Below are 23614 nucleotides of genomic sequence, written 5' to 3' on the forward strand. Positions count from 1 at the left end.
TTCATGTGAACTTGGTGCATAAAAGCTCTTTTCTAAAGCGCCTCATAGATCGTATTGTCTTTATCCTGAATTTGACTGAAATTGGTCAAGCTAAATTAAGTTATTAAATTGTGCAGTTTCTGTATCAGATTATTTGTGTGTATATCGAACAACCAAACCCTGCATCTCGGTTTTCAATATCCAATCTTGTTCTTATAAATAGAAAGCTTCAAGTGACATGTATGTAGGCACAGTTGTTTCGTTTTCTGTTCAAAATTATTATTTGGTCTTATATTTTGGTTTGCGAAATAATGAGATCAGAAATTATGTAATCTTCATACTTTGGCAAAAATATATCTAAATCCAATTTAAGTTTACTTTTGAAATTAAATCAAAACTACGTTAAATAAAAATTTGCAAGCAAGTAAGCAAGTAACTTTATGTTTATACATAGTAAGATAATCCCCAACAAAACTAGCTAAACTTTTAATAACGTACCATCAAAGCAACCGTTTAACTGACTCATAACAAAAGATCTTGACCCGCGATATTGCTTGCAACATTGTTAAAGATAATCCCGTATAATTTGCCGTAAAATAGCTGATGTATGAAGACGTACAAACTACATTGTAAAACTGTTTATTCCTCGTGAACAAAATTATGACTTTTGACATACAACGAAACTGCTATGAAACAATATTTCGGGGATATTAAAATACAAAGCAGTAGTTTCCATTAAACAAATTAAGCGTATTTGGTACCCATTAACTTAACAAAACTAATGTAATATCAATTTTCAATTACGTATTGTTTTACTTGCCCCGTTTTTGTTGTTTTAGATGGATAGTCTATTAACCATAGAGAGAAAAGTTCACACAAAGGTTCTTAATTACTTATCGTTGTATTTCATTAGGTTGGAACTAATGTTATAAATATCTTGGTATATTTGACGGTCTTTGTGATTCAGTCATTGATTTTTTAATAAGATCTTAGATTGTCACCTGATTGACTCAAGCCAATATAAAAAGAGCATTTTAATATAAGTATTATAAATGCGAAAGTCTATCGTCAATCAATACATATATTTAAATATTTTAATAAAATCAAGTATAAATGTTGTTAATAATCAAAGACAAATATTCTGGAAATTTCCATGGTAATGAGTATGACTAGAATTTTAGTTAAACACGGGCAGAACTGCAAGCTAATCTTTAATTTTTCTGCACTCTAAGATTGACTGGAAGAGATTGCTTTAGCGATAAGTCCACCTAGGTAAAATCCTTATATCCTGCTTTTTATTTGGTTTAGATTTTTTTAATGCAATTAAGAGTATATCTACTTATCTAATGCTATTAAAAATATTTTTGGGTATACCCTCCGAAGCGAAATTACGTTGTATATAATTTAACGGTCTTCAAATGATTCCAGCCACAATCCTCGGATTATACGGTATCAAAATTCATTTTCCCAACTTATTATTCATGAGTGTTAGTGATAACGGTCCCGATTACCTGTTAGCCCCGTTACAAATTGTCCGTGGATTTGGGTTCAAAGCCGGGATCAAGTGTAAAGGTCGCTAGAACAAGCAACCTAGTAATCCTTAGTGTTTGCAGGAAGGAAATTGAAGCTTGTAAGAGAGATAAGGAACGCTCAAATCTTATATGTTCGTAATAGACCTTTTCCATTTTTAAATGTATTCATTGTTTGTTAGTTCAAAATATCGATAAAAAACTTTAATAGTTGGACATTTAACTAATTGATTATTAAGTAAATTATTAAATAAATTATTAATTTAAATAAATTAGTTAACATCGCTTGAGAGAGTCACAAACGTAATACTCATACATTTTTCCAGTTTTAACATGTACATATATACTCGTATAATCCCGTATATATCCCTTGTACGGCAGACAGCGCTCACAGTCTTGAAAAGACTGAAAGGCTACGTTCAGGTGTGGGACTTAATAAGGGAATTAGCATTTTAAAAGCCAGTCGTTCGGGTACGCACGGATCATTGTAACATGGTTCCAAAAGTCCGAGATAAAATAAAAGTATGTTACGTGCGCGTTTAATACCTGCATTATTTATAAATAATATAGTGCAACGCAATAGTTTAAAATCAGGTTAGTGGCGGTTGCTAGCCTATGGCCGCTAATGGTAAGTATGCAACGATGTATGAATGTGTTTAAAATTTTGTTCACAAAATCTTCTATACGAATGTAAATGACATTTTGTCATGGGTAGAATATAATCTGGAATAATAAATGAACTACTTTTATACCGAAATTCCCACGAGAGTGAAGCCCCGGGGCGCAGCTAGTTCTTTACATATAAACACTAAACCTCCCCAGTGCGCCTGATATTCCTTACGTTATAACTTTCTTAGAGTTAATTAAACTTGTCTCTTGGGCTTTACTTCAGTGATTTAGTAGGCTCTCATGGCGTCCAAACCGCTGTAGTTTTCGAATTAATTTTACGAGCTCAGACGGATTATTAAGGGTTGCCGTGATATTTGTCAAAATATGTAAATGTGTCTGTAAAATTTTACAGTAAAGAGCAAGTCTTCATACAATATACCTACCTAGATTCACTTTAAGTTTGTAAACTTGGTATTCTTATTTTATACTATAGTTAAGCAACCCGCAACTATTCGAATCTCAATTATATGATTAAGAAAAACAGCTGAACATGGCCTGTTACTATTTTTTAGACTATTGGGTCTGTCTACCCCATAAGGGATAGGTACATACCATTTTAATTAAAAGCCTGCTAAACATTCCAGTCTTTACTTTAGGTACTCGTACAGTAAATGTCGATGAAATTCAGCCAAAGTACATAAACTTTTGACTATTGGATTGGACAACTGGGTTAGATTGCTTGTTAGGTGTCGGACTAAATAAGCTTCATTTGATTAGGTAGCTGACGGGAAGTGCAAGAAAAATCTTCTTCTTCTTCTAGGAATCAGCCCCGCTTACAATCTCACCCAAATGTAGAGAAAACGGCAGGTTTTTACACAATGCGACTCCCATCTGACCTGCGCAACGTTTGGAGACCCCTGCTCATATTGGATCATGGTTTTATATCCAGTTCCATAAATGAGCTTGTGGCGAAATCTATACGCCACAAGTTACAAGAATAAAAAATGAATTCACGCGACGCTATTACTTACGCTATTATTACAAAAACAGGGAAAAACCTAAATCGCGTAAGGCATAACACCTAGCCTGGCAGAAGATCTTCCCTTTGGTGGCGGTCGAGCCGAATCATCGCTCCTCCTAAAAGCTATTTCCTCACAATAATTAACATTGTAATCACCGTAGGTATAATGCGCCAAAATATTATAATAAAAATCCAAAATAACAATTCTCTTCCCAAAAAGTACCCGTATTATGTTACTCATATGAAAAGTTGGTGTAGCTCAAACTAATACAATACAAGGCACTTCGTGCTGTAACGAGTCGACATTAGGTCGTCGTTAAGTGCGTAATTAAAGCGTACCGCACGTATGGGCAAGTCCATTGTCGGTCCCCGAACTACGTACCTGAATATGAGCGACATACGGTCAATTATTATAGGCGGTAACGCATTTCGGCAGTAAATGGTGAATGTGGATAAAAAGAATAAGCGATGATCGTGGCATGTGACAGGAAGTAGCATGGTCATAAGTTTCATATATTCCTATAAATTAGAAGTGCCGTGTAGTTTCCAGCACTTTAAAAAAGAACCACTTTATATCTTTCCCATGGATGGATGGCGTAAAGGCGACTAAGGGATAGGCTAAGGCTAATAAACTTGGGATTGCTCTTGTAGGCGATGGACTAGCAACCTATCACTGTTTGAATCTCAATTCCATCGTAAAGCCATGCAGCCGTACGTGGTGAACAATCTTTTCAAAACCGTTGGCTCTATCAACCCCGCCAAGAATATTGATGTGATTATATGAATAAATGCATTATAATGATAATCATATCTTCATTGAGGGCTATAAAGGTACATTATTAGTTATTCCAATTGGATCACGGTCTCCGGGGCATCGTTGCAATATTTCGTGTAAAAATCCAAGTTTAATCTTGAGTTTAATTGATAACAAACGGCCTTAATTTTTTTCCAAAATTCTCTAAAGATTAATCATAATTTTACAATAATAATAAAAGTCAATAATTGATCTTCTGGCGGCGGATGGCCGGAACTAAAAAACATTTTAATTTTTTTGATAACGAGTAACTCATGATAAAAATGGCCTTTTTTAGGATTAATTTGTATTAAAAAAAAAACGTATCTAGCGTACGGATGTTTCACAAAATTTACAAAAGATTATTCAAATCATCGGTCCGGCCCACAATAGTTGCCCGTATATTTCACCGCCCTAGAAGACATTGGCCAGTATTAAGTTAGCCCAACCACATTATTATACAGGGAATGTTATGTTACAGTTAATGAAACCTTTACCGTGTTCCGTATAACGGATCGCAGAAATTAACTTTATGGTTTCGGCATAAATGTAGTTGTTGTGAACTTACTTGATTTACTGTTTTATCCTAGGTCCGTGTGGTAGTAAAGTCTTAATGGAAGTTGCGAGTGCGATTTACGCTGCCTTTGGAAATTGGATTGCCTTAAACATGTGAACTATCCGGCTCGAAGGACCATAAAAAATTTTTGTTTATTTTGTCAGAATTGGCTCCGTCTACTTCGTCTCAGATATTAAGTAGGTATTTAAGGTATAAAATCGAGAAACACATTCCGGCAATTGAATGTACTTATTATGGCGATGTTCCAAAATGGGTAAGGTTCCCTAGAAATATTGCGGAGGTCAGACGATAGCAACAATGACTCTGTCTACCCTGTATTGCTTGTTAATAAGCTTGTGAACGTTCACTAAGTTAGTTCCGTGCTAAGTTTCGGACCATGGAACATGCATGGCCCATACATGTACAGTAATTAACATTGTTTGTACCATGTCATACATGTTAACAATATATCACTATTGATCAGCAACTAGTTTTAGCTAGCTATTCGATATATCGTCGGTTATTTTCTTGATAATGACTGTTTGTTTATCGGCGTTAATGCTGCATACATAAAAAATACAGCTCCCTGGGAGGTAGATATAGAAATTACATATTTCCACGTGCCACGATCCACATTAACAATTCTTTTCATTTAACTGGTAATCTTGACCTGACACGACGTCCCTTATTTGATCAAGGTATGTTCGTCTAGGCTATCCCATTCCAACATTCCCATTCATACTCTCCTTGTAGATTTGCTTAATCAACCTGTTTAAATCATTATTCATTCTCTCTACGTGACCAAACTATTTGAGCATTCCATTTATTATTTCTTTCAATTACATGTTCTTTCACATAACTGTCTCCTCTCATCACAATTTCTCTTATCTTTTCACTTAATTTCGTACCGATAAAATTCCTAAACATTCTTCTCTTCACCACGTTTATTCTGCATTCATACTTCTTCTACCACATCCAACTTTCAATATTCTATCCTACAATTAAATACTCTATTTTGTAGCTTCTAAAAGTCGCGTGAATCTATCGACGCGGTGCGTTGATAAAAAATATTTATTCACAATCTATTTCAGTTGCGGCTTCCGTTAGTCTGTGAGACCGACGGATTATTTTCAGATTGTTTTTCCACACTTTGGCTGTGACGAGACGCCATTGCGTTTCGCGGTAGAATGATTCTACTCAGAGAGTTAATGTGTCACGTTTTGTATTAGAGTTTCGTGAAGGGTAAAAGATATCATGACAGAAAAAACATTTTTTACTTTAGTGAGTTTGATGAAAATTTATTAAATAATAATGAGATCCGCTCCAATGAGAGAAGATTGGTGAATTTGAAGGAAGGATAATGTAGCAATGGAGGCAAGTGGAAAAATTAATTACTTGATTATCCTTCTAGGCTATCATTAACTGTATTTTGTCCTCTCGCGTCAAGTCATTCACGAAGTGTACCCTTGAGGAGTGTACACGGTGTGCCATAATCAGGAAGAAATGGTGAAGTATCACAAAATCTGCAACCAACCTCACAGATGATCCGTGACCACGACCACTCCGTTAGGAGTGTAACTAGACTAGGAAAGAAAAAAGTTAGTAAATGACATATTTATTCATCATCATTTTCCTGTCATGAGTCAGTTGCGTTCTCATCTCTCTAAATGATAAGTTAGATTTGATAGGGTGTATCAAATATTTTATTATATCTTTATAAATAGTCTATAATAAAAATATAAATAGTCTTTACAGTCAAATTATAGATTTTAATTTACCATAATTTTTAGAATATTCTATTTAAATCTCAATTTTACCTTCAAGCTATACAGCTGAATGTCGTCATAGCCCTTTCAAAACTTTAACCGTTGTCTACCCCATAAGGGAAATAGACATGGTCATATGTTAGTCGTAAGTAGGTATACAAGACTTATCTTTAATGAGTAGAACAGACGTTAAGAAGCTTCTAAAACGAAATAGTATATCCGAGTTAATTCCGGTCAAGCTATGATGTTCAGATTAACAGCTGTCTAAGTAATATAACACGATCTGCTAATAAAATTAACTTTTACTAGTTTCCGGATGCGGTTTTCGCTGTTTGGAAACGAAGGTTTTATATTTAGTTTATATTTTTTTTAATAAAGTATCATAGGTCATACAAAAGTACCGTCTATGTCTCTTGCGGGGTAAACAGTCTCGAAAGACTAATAGGCCACATTCAGATTTTGGCTTGAAGATAGAATTGAGATTCAAGCAGTGACAGGTTGCTTGCCCATCACGATACACGATACGATCACATAAAAGAAGAAGCCCAAGTTTATAAGCTTATTACTTAGTTCAATATTGACTTTGTAATAATTAGTTCAAAAGGTACTTTCGTTACCTAACTATTTTGAGCAAGCTCGTATTTTGATCTTCCAACAAGCCATTTGATAGTTAAGTAGTAGTTCTATATACCAATTCGATGTCGAATTGAATCATCATACATTTACAAGTATAGTAGCACGTTCCATTAAACTGAGATAAAAGGCCTCTGACTATTTATAATACTTTATTACCGGTAATATTTGTATGAGTTTATTTATTAGTATAGAAAATTAGAGAAGCGGGGCCGCAGACGCCGTTCTAAATTTAAAATACACGCGCGGGCAAAACAAATGGTTAGTATTGAGAAAGCGTTGGACGAACGGACGTATCTACGCGCGCTGTGATATCCATGTGTAACCGATTCAGTGATCGATATGGTGAAATCGATAGTGCTAGTGATGTGCCCGTGAGATGTTCTCCAATTTCAAATTACCGATTCTGAAGAAGGGGACGAAGGAGGAGCCTGTATATTGCTACAGGAGCGTCAAGAGTAAACCTCCTAAAACGCCTACGCTGTCTCGAGTGAAACGACATCAAAGACGTAAGATGTGTTTGTATTTGCTAAAATAAACTTCCCTTAATGAGCCGAGTTGGTACCAAAGTGTGTGCTTTTCCTAATAGTTGGCAGTAAACAGGAGCATTTCGAATGCTTAAGCCTTTTCGTTTACGATTTGAGAGAAAGAACACCTTGCCTTGCTAACAGGCAAGTGTTTATCCAAAAGTAAAATATTTTCTAGCAAAATGTAATTCTTATGTTTCTCTTAATATATTCGGCTTATCGAGAAAATTTTCAAGTTCATAAGTTTAAAATAATATGTGCATAGTAAGTAATGATACCTTATTCATTTCATATGCCTTTATGAAAGAAAAGTTTAATGATTGCCTAGTCTAGTTTGCCCCGATTGGCAATTTCTACATAAAAGCTAGTATTTTCGGATGTAAATGTGTGTAAAGTTCATAAAACACTTCAAAATATTTAATTTACAATGATCAAAGTGCTCAAATTCGGTTAGGCATGAAAATTATGTGACCCCGTCTTCCTTATCAGGGAAACGAAACGGAATTTTGTTCTACATATTCGCTCAACAAACAAAAACATAATTATTTTCAAATACTAAGGAATAAAAACATATGAAACCATGAAAGGGGAGAATCTGCATTATTAAAATAAAAAAAAAAATACATAAATAAATTAATTTATCACGTCTTAATCGTGAACGGGATAGCAAATAGCCTATAGTTTTTTCAAGACTATTGTCTTGAAAAAACTCAAACGCCGCGTCCATATTTACGATATCGACGATATTTATATTAAATGTGTAAGATAACTACTTGTTCTACATCAAATTAAAGACATATCTCATATCTTATCATATTCAAGTAAATTCATATAAGCGAAGGCATCCAAATGTTTTGTTAGTACAAGGAGCGTTAATTCGGATCATCTCTATGTGGCACAAACATTCGTTTGGTATGCAATGCTACCGAAGCCTGGCTAAGATTCGGCTTTGCTAACCGTGTTTATGTTTCAGCGTTAGTTATTTATGAAGCACATTGACTTGGTTAATGAATAGACTTTTTGTTATTATGTAGTCTCATCTGTTTTATTTACTCGACACACATAAATACATCACCGATTTCTTTTAGTTAGTTATGTATATATGTTATGAATTCGTATTAAATCATGGCTTAATGGTAGAATTGATATTCAGAAACACTGACAGAACTTACTGGTCTTTTTTTAAATGGCTGGCAGATTAACCCATACCTCTTGGTATAAGATTCCGCCGCGAACCGTTCACCTACCAATTTCACCCACAATGGGGAATCTGTTTATCCGTGCACCCACTGCATAAACGCGGGAATGTATCGATATTAATTTAAAAATAAAAATTTTATTACCGAAACCAATGATGATATAATGCATATCCCTTAGTCATGGCCAATTTGAAAGTTAATGTATGTATGATCAATTCTATCATTAAGGCAAATAGCTGAATGTGGCCATTCAGTCTTTTCAAGACTGTTGGCTCTGTCTACCCCGCAAGGGATATAGACGTGACCATATGTATGTATGATACTCAATTGTCTAGAAAACCAAGGGGTTCAAGAATAAAATCTCAACAGGAACAAGCTTGTCAGTGTTTTTCGCGGGATTTGAACCTAAACCACCGGTTAGTTAAGACAACACAACAAGCCCACGGAAGCAGTACATGCAATACACTGGAAACCAATCCCTACAGTTAAATTTGTGTAGAAATAAAAATAAGTTTAAATTAATATTATTTCTTTTTTACATTTTTAAGTCCTTCTATTTTATTAGCAGAAAAAGCACTTTTATGAATTAACCGTCATAGTTCAAAGTATTCACAAAACAACAACATTTGAGAAATGTAGGTCAATGAGGTCACTCAGTTCCGTAATGGGGCGCTTGGTTTAGTCAACTTCTTGTAGATAATACTTATCTTCACTTCTACAACTTATTAAAGAATAGAATGAAATAAGTACTAAAATTTACCACACAAAGTGAACCCTGAAAGGTTAGCATAAGCAAAGGTAGTATTACATTCATCGGAATGAGAGATTGCTAGAGCGAGAAGGGATATACATATAGTATGCTTCTTTTTCGTCAAGATAAAGCTGAACATGGTTTAATTCAAGTCTTTTCAAGACTGTTGGCTCTATCTACCCTGCAAGGATACAGACGTGATTACGTGACTATATGTTTATATGTAATTTAGGAAATGCTTATAAAGATGGAATTTATCTACCCCAAAGAGTTATTACTTACATTATTGAGAGTCATGACGTCTCCACTGTAAATACGAAACAAAATTTTTATCCTCTTTGATTTTTTAACTGGCACATATTTTTTATGATTTATTTTATTTAAAGTTTTAGCATTAGTGTTATGACAAAAAAATACTGACGTTAATCTATACATTCGTAGCTATCTTCGATCAAGTATTGAAATACTTATATTTGATCTTAAGGTAGCTATAATGAAAGTATTCCTTTCTGTTCCTTGGTTTATGTTTGCAGTAAGTGCTCGTTTCCTACTATTTGTTATGGGATTAACTTCTTGATTATTGAGGAAAGGCCGCAATATAAGAATAAAGAAATAAGCCAAATGTATCCTACACATAAGCTCATTACGAGAACAAAATATTTAGAAATATATCACACTTCTTATGCCCGCGACATTGTCTGCGTGGACCGTACCGTACTTATAATTCTTATAATGTGTAATGTGCTGCGTAATTTATATATCTAAGGCAGTTTTTTTTTATTTTTTGCTTCGATTATTTCACTATTGTATTATGTAGTTGTTGTGAATTTAAACTTGTGAACAACAAAACTAAAATAAGTCAACATGCCTATTACGTAATAAGGATTGCTTCATTAATCTTATAATCATCGTTTTTATACTGAAAAAATATATAACTTCTCTGTTTACGATAAAAATTGAGTTGAACTTCTATACTCTCTATACTGTGTCCCGCTGCATACGATATAAATAGTGAAATTTGTAAACAGAACTAGTTTTATTAGGGCACCACGTGGCACTGTTTTATACCGAGATAACCCTAACTAGCCCATAAACAATCATTTCCGACCAGACAATGCGGCTCTTTTTATCTCCGTTTTTTAATCAACAATAAAAAAATGATGTTAAGACTGAAACGAGATAAAACTAGATTTTAGTCCAAACGTGGATTGGTCATTTTATCACACACACAATAAATGAATGCTTCTGAAAGTTTCGTTAGAATAGCAAAACGGCCAAGCCACACGGTTCGACTACATATGATCACGTCTTTATTTTATAGGGTAGACAAAGCCAACAAGGTTGAAATGCCTATAAGGCCACATTCATTTGTATGGCTTAATGATGAAATTGTGCCAAAATAAGTATCCAAAGTTTAATTACCTTCCCTAAGCCTTCCCTTGATTGCATATATACATACATATATATGGTCACGTCTATATCCCTTGCGGGTTAAACGGAGCCAACAGTCTTGAAAGACTAAATGGCCACGTTCAGCCATTTGGCTTATTGATAGAATTGAGATTCAAATAGTGACAGGTTGCTAGCCCATCGCCTAAAAGAAGAATCCCAAGTTTGCAAGCCTATCCCTTAGTCACCTTTTACGGCATCCATGGGAAAGAGATGGAGTGGTCCCATTTTTTTTTATTGGTGCCGGGAACCACACGGCACATTCCCTTGATTGACTTGTACAATTTGCTCGGAAAGAGAAGAAGCTGGCACACTTGGTTTTTCTTCGCAACTAGCATGGAAGTAGACCACACCACCACCGAGATACAAATAAAGAAACACATTTACTGTTCTCTTATAAAAATAGCACATAGCATCACGAAGAGTACTGATCTAGCCATTTTCGCAGCAAAACCATTCTGCAGCAATAGTTTGCTACCTAGAATGTAATATGAAATTCCTTATATGCAATTCCTGTCGCGGGTAAAATTACAAATTCTAAAATATCGCATACATTAAAATAAATTTATGTTTCTCTTTGGTTCCTGTTTTAGGCTAATAAATTAAAGGTAACTTGTTTATTTTTATTTCATCATTAACTTGTCCTTTTGTACTAGTAATAATTATGTCTGAAAAATAGGGAAATATTATAGGGATATATATTTGCAACTTAGGAATAATGTTTTCAGCTGTTTTTTTTAAATATGTACTCTTGATTAAGTTTTAAACAGAGCTGCTTAAATCTTATAAAACTTTAATCCTATGTGTATTTAAGCAAATTCCGCTTACTTTCCCACGGGAATTATGGATAATCCTCTGGTTTGAGCTGTACAGTATGCGTTGTCTGTCAATCAGTTAATCAGTCACTCAGAAGGTATAGACAGATAGTATATAACATTCAAATGTAATTAAATTTCGCCAATCAAGCAACCTTCAAGTTGATTTCATTTTATCACAGATAGCTCTAGATCTCTCTGTAAATTTATTTTCTGCAGACACAAGGAGGTATTTGAAATTTTATTTCCTCGAATCCTCAATCGAATTCTCTTACGACTGTTGCTATAATCAAATAAATCGTCTAACTGAGACGATGGTCGGAATAAAAACATTGCTTTTTCAAAATTTGTTCCATTTACAAACCTAGCGGTCCAATTTATTGAATTCGAATGTATTTGAGTTATCCTACTACTATTATAAAGGCGAAAGTTTGTATGGATGTATGGATGTTTGTTACTCTTTCACGCAAAAACTACTGAACCGATTACCATGAAATTTGGTATGTAGGTAGCTGAAGACCCAGAATAACACATAGGCTACTTTTTATCCCAGAGTTCCCGCGGGATTGATAGGGTTTCCATGCGGACGAAGTCGCGGGCGGCCTCTAGTTTTTTATATTTTAGAGAGCGCGTGCAGGACCTGAATAGATTTTTGTTTACCTATTTTTTATGCAACATTCAATTGTTATTCCTTCCTTCATTCTGGCTTTTCTAAATGACATTTTAAGACTTTCGAGTCTGGTATTGAAAAAAAAAATCAAATCACGCCTGTTTCCAACGGGGGTGGGTAATGAAAATAGGTTTCCACCACACTCAATATACTTTTCATACATTTTCGAATATTATATAACTCTAAAATTAGGTGTCGTTGAAAGGTAAAATACGGAATCGACCGTCGAATTTCTTTGTTCATTAATGTAAAAAATCCTTATATCCAATCGGTTTCAATGATAATGAATGATTTTTACAAATATTAGTATATTATTCTTAAGTAATATCAAGTCTATTATGATTCCATTTCCACAGATCTGACTAAAAAAAAACCGTCAAAATATTCTAATTCGGAATAACTTCGTTATCAGAATTTGAACAGCTGTGAAAACTCACTGGAAATTTATATTTTTTCAATAACATCAAAGCTTGTAACTCGTTTAAACAGTCGTTAAATTGAATGGTACCATAAAATGGCCGTAAATTCGCAAAAAATCGCCATTTCTGAGGCTTTGTTGTTGATGGAACACTTTATTTGACTGTCACTGCAGACTAAAAATATTACAATATTTGACATTGTTTATTGTTTAATATTTTTCTAAATTATGAAAAAAACTGATGGAACTAAAGAAATATAAATTAAAAAAAAGGTTTGCGTCTTCTCCCAAGAGATTGTTTGAACAAACAAAACTTTTATCTGTGGACACTTATAATTATAATAAGTCAAAATTATAAAAATAATAAGTCCCTTACTGATTTCGGATAGTTGTCTTTCACCTGTATATGTCGATAATGGAAAATAAGCCATCTATAAAATCTGTTAGGGAAATTCACTCGGTCATAGGCTTTCGACACACGTCCAAGATGGCGCGTTAGTGACGGGTCAGGGGTTCCGTCTTAAGAATTTTGAGGTTCATGCCTTTGGGGGGTTGAATAGTTTTACATGTATTTTGGAAAGGACAAAGGAAAACTTTGTAGATTCTTTCGTATGCCAATTATATCAAGGAACTGCACACGAGCTAATTAAACTTGTTTAAGCTTTTTTGATTATTTCCTTATTTATGCTTTCAAACAAAGAAAATAAAATATCTTCTCATTGTTCTAATTTATGATAATATTTAAATTTTTGACGGATTATATGTGCATTATTTTTGTTGCGAGATGTTTCTTTTCTGTAATTTGTTAGACGTTATTTGCAAGGTCGTTCGGATCTTCAAAAACCGCTAACCAATAAAATATACTCTTTATACATGTTTAAGTAAGAACTATTATCTTAAAAGTAATAAACAATACATTTTACAAGAAAATTCTTTTTATCCGGTTTTCGGATGGCTAAATCCTCGTAACGGCACACTTTTCACACTAGACGGCCATTCCGGCAGATTTACGCGTGTAAAAAAACATCATAACTCAGACTTCCTTCGTGGCCCAAGTCCAAGCCATAATTAGGGTCACTCTGTTTACGCAAGCTCTCTAAATATACCGGCCCTCTCAATGGGAGGGAACTTCGACGGCTCACTGACAGACTAAGAAACCTATATGATATGTTAATAATTATTTGAGTAAATTGGTAGATACATTTTTTTTAACTTATTTTAGTACTATTCCAAGAACACGTAATGCAGTGAAAGAGGAAAATATTCAACTTTATTTATATAAATCTTGATTGATGAAAAAGTTTTTATTGACAGGTTGTGTGATGCATCACTAAGGAACAAAATTGTGGCATACTATTTTTTACATTTTATGGACAGGGATTTGTTTGCTGCTATAAAGTTGAATTCTACAACAATATTTATCCTAGTTCTTCTTTAAGTATTCTTAGAATTAATCAAAAAATAATTTCTTATTCTTCTTTTTTGAACAAGTATTTATTAATTCACCCTTAATGCTATAATACTCGTAGGTGAACATTTATACTCATAGCATTATCTACCATACAACTTTAAGAAAATAACAAATAGTTAAATCTGAATCTACATTTTTTTATTCATTTGCAACAATTTTTTGTAATAAAAAAACAGAAATTTTCCAGCATAAGGAGCATTAACAGAAATCTTCGCATAAATCACAAGTTTAGTTGACAGTATATCCGAGTTTTGTTATCTCCGTTGCGATAACTGAAAATAAATATTCGTTAATTAACTTTTAAAGATTTTAAACTTTTACAAACTTGTGTAAGTGAGTCAAATACAAACTAACGTCGTTTTATTCCTGACGGGGTCCACAGAGCCAGTAATTGTAAGACTAAAAGGCTGTTAGGTAAAATTATCGGCAAAATATCCACTTATTTTAAATACTCTTTCTCGTGTTTCACTTGTGGTGCCCAATGCGTGGACCAAAAATACCACTAATTTCTTTTCCTATTGGAATTTCGAGAAACCTTTCTTTAGTGCAGTGCAGTAGATTCAAAGGTTTGGTTCGTATGTGCATTTATAAAATTATGTAATTATACTATCTTTTTTAAAATAATATACAATATTGATTTATTTCTTAGCTTGACCGTCGTCTTCACGAACAATCACCATTTTGACGTAAATATAAACATTTATAGTCCAAATTGTCCGGCGGTTGACAGTTGCTAAATTCATTGTAAAGTTTGCTTCCGTTATGTTAAGGGACAGTACTTATCTGGAGAAAAACATTTTTTTTCTTTATTAAGATCCCTTCTCTTTTTCCCTTGACGTTAGTACTTGGTATATCCTCACCAGTCCGCAGAGGATCCCGGCGTGCCTTTTTGACCTTGATGGAGTGGGTTAGTCAGGTTCAGATTCATTAGGACTCCTATGTCACATACATATATATTTAGTTACGTCTATGTCACTTACGGGGTAGACATAGCCAAGTCTTGAAAAGATTGAAATGCCATGTTCAACTGTATGGCTTAATGATGGAATTGAGATTCGAATAGTGAAAGATTTGAAACTCGTAACAAGAACATACTACCTTACAATAATGCAGTAAGTTTAAGGAAATAATACAATGAGTACGTCATAAACATCAATATAATGGTATGACCATAACAATATGTAATGATCGTAACGAGAATGGCCGTATTTGATGGCATAATGAGGACTATTTGCTGATCGATATCACAGTATAGGACGCCATTGAGAGTGAGGAAGTAGATATTGTTACTTATCTGCTAGGAATGTTCAGGTTGACTGGCAAATAGATTTGATAAAATAAATGAACAAATGATCAGGTCAAGAGTATCAAGTTCCCTAAACCGAAGAGCTTGCATGAAAGTAATTATAATGTAAATAAAGCGAAATAAATCATACCAAATGGAAAGATGTAGTCTTAGCCGAAGCGTGCTATTAAATGCATGCCAACAGTCTTTAAAATACTCAAAGGCCACATCTAGCTTATGTCACATCAAATATTTTTTCTGTACTAAAATAAAAATCCTTTACAAAAACTCTAGAAAAGCTAAGTATGCTACATTTAATCTTTTGAACTGAAATCTTGTGAACTCTAGTACGCCCAGCTCCAACACGTACAGTAAAACCAACTCGTTAAGCACTTGTCAATATTTAATCTGCGACCTCCAATCTTCCCCTTAACTGAGACGGCGGTATTTATTTAGGTAAAGTTTAAGGAGCAGCTGTTCCGTCGAACGCCCAAACTGGACAACTTCGCGAATTTACCACTTTCAGTCTTTATTTTGCGTGGTACAATAAAGCTGTTACAGATTGTACCAAGCGTAACTTTTTTTTTTTATTACGTAACTAGAATTCCTAAATAATATTCAGCCAGTTAGCTCAAAAACTAATGTTAGATACGTTAATTTCGCTACATATACTCACTAATTATTCTTGTTAGATCTTTGAGGGTTTTGGAGCTTCGTATAAACAAAATAACAAAATGCTACTCATACATGCCAATATAATAGTGCCAATACATTGATTGAAGATCTGTTTTTCAAAAATTTACCCTAATGTAACGTGGCTTTTCAGTCTTTTCGAGATTGTTGACTCCGTCTATCCCGTAAAGACGTGATTTCAATTGTGTGGTGTCTGCCTACGCCTATACCATATGTAACTCGAAATAATTTTTTTTATCATGTTTAATTCGTTGGTGTGAATTAAAAATATGTTTCTTTACTAAAATCAAACTGTCAAAGTCACCTCTACCCCTACTCCTTACCGGGTATGTACAGTAGTCTAGTTAATACTATCAGAACAGCTGTCACTGAAACGTTGTAGATAATTATTTATTTAATCAAGCCCGGGGTTATTATGGACTGACCTTATTTAAATGTTGGGGCATCCTCATTTACCTGCCAATTTAGGGTGACCATTAGCATAATTTCTCTATAGAAGAAAAGATACGAGTATATGTAAATATTAAAAAATTGCCTGTAAGTGAAAGCTTAAAATTCAATGAAAATAATATAATTTTTGCTTGAACTACGTTTTTTTTATTATGTCTTAGCATTATCTCTCTGTAAAAACGATTTCCGGAAAATTTGAGAAGGTGATCGGGTTACTTGTTCGAGCTGCTCTAGGTAGCTTATTAATACCTTAACCGTTATTTTAATCTCTTGTGGCTCTGTGAACTCTGTTAAAGATAAAGAAGTGATATGTGTCCGGCCAGAGTGGGAACAAAAAGCCATCAACAGCTTGGGCAAAGATATGTAGAAGTTAGAGTCGAATAAATATCATGCAAGAAATGGTCAAGTTAAAAAAAACCAATGAAGTGAAAATGTCAATAATGCGTGACAACTTAGGCAATTACAATAATTTGTTGTAATTGCCTCAATTGTATAGATAAATACAATTTTAATTTTATTTCGGGTTTGCTCAATGTGTATATTTAAATAAAAAACTTCAAGTACAAGTATAGTATAAAGAAATAGCGCTAACAGGGCAGTCCCATCAATATTTAACTTGCAAAGCCTTTAATCTGTTTAACAGTTTTTCAACTCTCGTCTTCAGCCAGTTACTTCGTAGGCAAATCGTTGCGGAAACGATTAAATCGATTCATCGGTTGGTAACGACATCGGTAATCGTTGACTGGGTCTGGACTTCGATTTATAATGCGAGTTAGCGATGTGAATTACTCTAAATCGATTGTGGAGAACTTTAAGCTACGCTGTTAGCATCCGAATGATGTTTGAACAATCGATTTATTGTTGTAACGATAGCGGTTATCGAGTCGTTTGGGCGGCACAATTTTGGCCAACGGTATTTTGGATTACGAGAATAGATTATTGGATACAGTTCAATTAGATTTTAGGGTTTTACTCAGGATCAAAATGCGAATTTCTAATCTGCTTAACTATGATATTTTATGAATTTGATAGTTCTCATAACAAAACTCTTTTCAAATCCTCTAGTCAATTGGGTTGAAACCGAAAAGATTTAATTTAATTCACAACTGCTCGAACCTTGAACACATGTTGAGTGCGAAAAATTACTCGTACCGATCCGTTTTCGTGTTAAAATTATTATCAAGTGTGTAACAGTCGAGTCATTTGCATTCAGTATTAGGGGTGGTTCAGCTTATCCGTCACTTTAATGTTAGCAGTCAGTGAGTCATGGAGGTCACGCGAATGTATGACTCAGGTCGTTTTAAAAAGTAATGGAGCGTGATTTGTGCTAAAGAGAAATGTGGAATAAGGGGTCTTTAAATTGATTGGACTTGGTCGGTGTTAGGGTTGGATTTTTAAAAGTACTTCCTTTGAGAATTCTTACCTTAATAAATGTTTTCCAAAGTCCGAAAATTGTGTGGCATAATATTTCTTTGGCGCTGTTTTAAGTACTACTTATCTACCTTTTGCACAGGGCTTCGCTCCTCGTGGGAATTTCCAGAAAAAGGTAGTCCATTTTATACCTAAATGTCTATTTTATCTGTGTACCTAATTTCATCAAAATACTACTATTTTCAGTTTATTCGATACAAACATACAAAAATATCTTTTCTCTTTATTATTAGTGTTGATGTGGATAAAGAAAATAATACCTATTCGACAAAGCATGCTCACATAATAAATAAACTGTCAAGCTTTGTGATCCAATCTATATTATCTGTCTCCAAATATTATACGAGTAACTATCATAAGTTTTTTATCGTTCAACTTAAATAAAATTAACAAAAGTCGCTTTCTAGATTAATAAAAACCAAGCAGAACTCAGTACAATATAAAGGATGCAAACTTAAGGAAGCGCAATTCTCAAAAGGTGTTTGTATAATAACAAATTTATATTTTTTCCACCGCAACCATTCTCGGGAGAGCTGAAGAATCTAATTGTGATACAAATTTTATTTTCATATTACGTGCAGCCGGCGTTCTATTGACTTCGATCTTTATTATCTAGGAAATTGTGTTTTGTAATGTAAGAAATGTAATGTAGTTGCATACAAATATGAGTCAATTCATAATTTTACAAATGCATTTTTAGATATTGTAACTTATTCTTTGACATCTGAAGCTGAAAGTGTGCCAAACAGATAGGGTACAAATAAATTCGACATTTATTACTTTTTAATAAAATCTGCCGCCTAGCGTTATTTTTTACATCATACGAGCACTTATAAAGCAATATACTCGTATGACTGGCGCTCATCTATATATGCACAGGACTCTTCCATACGTACAGTGGTGTTCTTACAGAAAAGAACATACCCCAACAGATAGATACTCGTACATAGGTAGTTAACAAATAATTGGATTTTAATTTATTCAACATGCAAAAAAAAATTATTTTAGTTTTTGAATGTTTTTAATTAATATTCGTCTTCTCGTCGTCTTCTTTGACATCTATTTTTATTGTCACGTAAAATGGATAGGTATTACTTATTATTAGAAGTTACTAAGTAACTAAAATTTTCATTGCACAAAATCGCGCCCAATGAACTAGCTACCTAAATTCCCTTTGAAATGACTATTCCACACGTTGATTGTCACAGCTGTCACTGCTTTTGTCTATTAATAGTCGATCTAAATTCCATACACAGTATCTGGGAATATTTAAATTAAATACAATCGCTATCCATCCCTGTGGGAAATCGCGTCGTGATATATAATTATTACTTTGATAGTATATAATTAATTAGTTTGGTAGTATCATTATAATTAGTGGTAGTCTAAGATTTCCTTCATTATATAGATCATATTACATAGATCAAAGAGAAATTGAAATCGCCAAGAGAGGTGGTGGGTATAGAACACTGATTTATTATGGTAAGGTATTAAATATTTAAAGAGTATAATTTTTGTGAAAGGATTAAACGGCATAATGCTCGAGTGAGAATTAGAACCTTCTGAAAAAAAATGTTGATTTGTTTCATTGCTAACCAATGCTCTTATGGTGAGGAGAAACATGGCATTTATGTTACCATGATCAAATATAGGCAAGGTTCTCTTGCAAGTTTGCGGAGATCAGATGGGAGTTATGTACGTCGTGTTAAGTCTGACATTTTCGAGGATCATGGTCACATGTGATTGATCTTCGGAATCTTTTGCTGAGAGGTAAGAATGTAACCGTGACTTATATCAGGAAGACTGTTGCTATGGCGAATGTAATATAAAAATATTGAGAAAAAGTTTCCACGCATTCATATTTAAGTAGGTAAGTTTACTATAAAATGCAACATAAGTTCATCATGCACCATTTTATTCGATACATACAACTCCAACGTTACTATTGAAACTTCAAATAACAGCAACATATTGAAGAAAAAGCAAGACTTAACTGGTACTAAATTATTTCGGCAGTCAATGGCTGAGAGAGTGCTTGTTATTTTAAATTCAGTAGCTCAGCAAGCAGTGCTACCGATAAATTGTTGATAGCACAGGGATTTGACATTTTGGCAGTATTTTTATTTGATATGTGATACAGGAGTTAGTCTTTTCTCTATATTCAAATCTGTCAAGAGAGATCACCGATTTTTTCTACAAATAAATGTCTGTGCAGACATTTTAGCTATTATTATATATGTAGATCATCATTATTGGAAACAATAGACTCATCAAACTTTTTTGTCATGTTTCTATCTTTCCTAGAGAAGATCTTGGGCTCTGACTACAACGACGATCCTCTTAATCACTCCAAAATTTGAATTGGATTCCCATGAAAACGTTTTTGAGATCTTTTGAAAGGTGAGGACAGAACCGAGACTAATGCCCTCAACTAACGTCAGGAAAATGATGAACACTCCAAAAAAATATCTTCACCACGCATTGTAAGTCCCACAAAAGATTCACAATGCTGCTGAGACTGAGTCAGACTGCACTGAATCATCTCGGCAGTCAACTACGTGTGCTATCTTTAATTCAGCAGCTCAGCGCGAAGCCACTCTGAGTGCCGCGAGAGATAAGCGAAGCGGATTAGGATTTAAATTAGCGGATCGGATTTTGCAGAAGCCTGGAAAATTCTAACGGTGAACGGCTCCTGTTTAAAAATAGAACGGTTATAACGATATTTTGATAAATCTTTTTAGTTGTTCAAGGGTTGAAGCTATTCAAATCGATTCGTTTCGTTCAACGAAAATAATAGGTGATATAGTCAAAATATATTCGCCAGATTTTACTTACCAAAATCTAGTTCGACAAAATATAATGTAAATGTTTAAAAAAATATTTTGAGTATTCTTCCCGAATTGATGATCTTACAGTACAGCGATAAATCGTAACAATTTACAAATCATTTAAAAACTGTCTCCGTTGTAATGCATTATATTTTTCCTGTATACAATCCATTCCTTTTTCTTAAATTAACAATATCATTACGCTTCAATCTTCTAGCTTGGGCCATGTTTATATTTTCGTCTTCAGCTCTGTATTTCAATATTTTTCACACGAAGCGAATTCGGATGAGTTGAGCTTGAGTTCGAATCTCAATTCTTTCCGGGTACGTTTTCCATTCTATCATTTCCTTCTTTATTCCATTTCAATTTTGTATTCATTTCTTATTTATTTCTTTGGGTTCGGTAATACCTAGCTAAGAAATAATCATATTCTTACGAAAACATTTAGATGTTTTTATTCTCGTCAAGATAAGAATTCTTAGAAACTATTCAAGATACAAAAAAATATCATTAAACCTATTCCTACAACGTTCTTATTTTAGTACACAGTTTTTTTTTTCAAAAGACTAGATAACGATAAATAAGATCTTTTTCTTCAAAGATCTAGAATAAAGATAAAGAATCTTGAATGATAACATATTTTTTTTTTTATAAAACGCGATTTTTATAACGATATTTGTTTGGCAATCTGCACCTATTTTATTATAACTTTAGCTTTTGCATTATTACATTTGAAGGTTTTGTTTTTCACAGGGACAGCCTGTGCCAAAAACCCATTAAAATTGGTACAGGATATTTTGAGTTTATAATACAAATCCTGTCTTTCAATACAATTAGACTCTACTGACATATAGTATTTAGTTATTATGTTCCTGGAAGTTTTGGTAAATGTTATTTACAATGTCTATCCTAAATGTTTAAGATCAAATAGAACATGAAATTTGCCATAACAATTTAAGTGGAATTGAAAGGATTTTGAAGATTCTACGAACGGTCCCTTGGGAAGGGACCTCACAACTTGATTACGGTCAAACTGAATTATTTGTTCAAACAATTTATTTACGTATATTCGTTGGTTTAGAAATTATTATTAAGATAAATCGTAGTCAAATGTAATCTAACACACATACATTTGACTACAATTTATATTTGCTGTAAAATTTATACAGTCGTGTAAAATATTTAATATTAATTTAATAATCATATTTTGTCAACTTTATTCAATAAAACTGTATTTATATGTTTTTATGTTAAGTTTACATTCTTAGCCTATTCATTTAGTTCAGTAAAATGATTGTTTATTTCTCCGACACATTTGTTATAGTTAACTATCATTCAATTGTTTTCTGTGAGAAGTTTAAAAAAAAACTGTACGTAAAACAGATAACGAAGTAGGTATCAAACAAAAGGAACTTCATTTGGTAGAAAAGTAAAATATAAATGACAGTGGATTATTAGTACAATATCATAGTAAAATAAAGGAATTGAATATGCCTTTTACCTCTCAGCTTAGTATATTATTTTATTTATTTATTTATTTAACCTTTATTGTACAAAATACAATTGTAAAAGCACAATGGGTGGACTTAATGCTAAGTGCATTATCTAACAGTCAACCTTTGGGTCAAACAGAGAATTTTAGGTGGGTGCAAAATAAAGGGAAGTAGAACATAAATTATTTACTATTGGTACTTATAATAATACATATTATTATATATGTTACATGAAACGAAAAATAAATAAATATATATGAATACAATAATAAATACACAAATATAATACAATGTACTAATAGATATATAAATATATATATATATATACATGTACATATATATATATATAGGAATATAAGCAGCGAGACTCAAATATAACTATTATTTACTTAAGACTCAAGTAGAACTTGTACACAAGAGACTTAAAGCTAGCGCGGCTTGGGGCTCTTCTGATGTTTTCAGGCAGCGCATTCCAAAGTCTGACCGCAGTGACGGCAAAAGAATTGGAGAGAAAACTAGTACGGTGAGAAGGTGTTGCAAGAGACAACTTACTAGAAGAACGCAGGATTCTTTCATGAGTGGAACTTAAAAGGTTAAAATTAGACTTGAGATAATTAGGGGCAAGGGGATTATTGAGAATATTATAAAGTGAACAGACAATATGTAAATTCCTGCGTTGACGGATCGGCAGCCATTTAAGCTGAGAACGATAATCTGAGACGTGGTCGTACTTACGAAGACAGAAAATGAACCTAATGCAATTATTGAGAAGTCGTTCAAGTTTGTTAAGTTGGTCCTCGGTTATGTCCAGATAACACACATCAGCGTAATCAATGAGGGGAAGGACTAATGCCTGAGCCAGCATGACCTTGGTTTTAACCGGCAAGAAGTGTTTTAAACGTTGCAGGTAGTGTAGAGTACCATAAACTTTGCGACTGACTTCGACGATATGAGGATTCCAACTGAGTTCACTATCAACATATAGACCAAGATCTTTAACAACTGAACTGAATGGAATCCTGATACCATCGAACATCAACATTTTGTATTATAAAAGAAAATATTATTTCACTAGTGGAAATCATGAAATTTAGGTATATTTCAATCAGTAGGTATTTATTTGAAATCCGAAGAAACAATATGAATAAAAAGTTAGAACTAAAAGCAAGTGAACTATTTTAAATTCGATTTAGTGACATTGTAGAAGGAATCGTTTTGAAGTCCCAACTGCAGTTTCGAGTCTACTGA

The 23614-nt window shown here is 33.5% G+C and overlaps 1 protein-coding gene across 2 annotated transcripts in view; it reads left to right on the top strand.

The window, feature by feature from the left end:
* The first annotated feature begins 7180 nt into the window (after positions 1–7180).
* Positions 7181–23614, top strand: part of LOC106130182 (glutamate receptor-interacting protein 1) — a 43583-nt gene continuing 27149 nt past the window's right edge. For both annotated transcript variants that reach the window (XM_060945031.1, XM_013328957.2), the window contains exon 1: positions 7181–7395. In XM_060945031.1, coding sequence (XP_060801014.1) covers positions 7266–7395 — 130 coding nt within the window. In that variant the 5' untranslated portion in view covers positions 7181–7265. The remainder of the gene's footprint in view (positions 7396–23614) is intronic.

Source organism: Amyelois transitella, chromosome 7, assembly GCF_032362555.1.
Source record: "Amyelois transitella isolate CPQ chromosome 7, ilAmyTran1.1, whole genome shotgun sequence".
In the NCBI taxonomy this organism is placed as follows: domain Eukaryota; kingdom Metazoa; phylum Arthropoda; class Insecta; order Lepidoptera; family Pyralidae; genus Amyelois; species Amyelois transitella.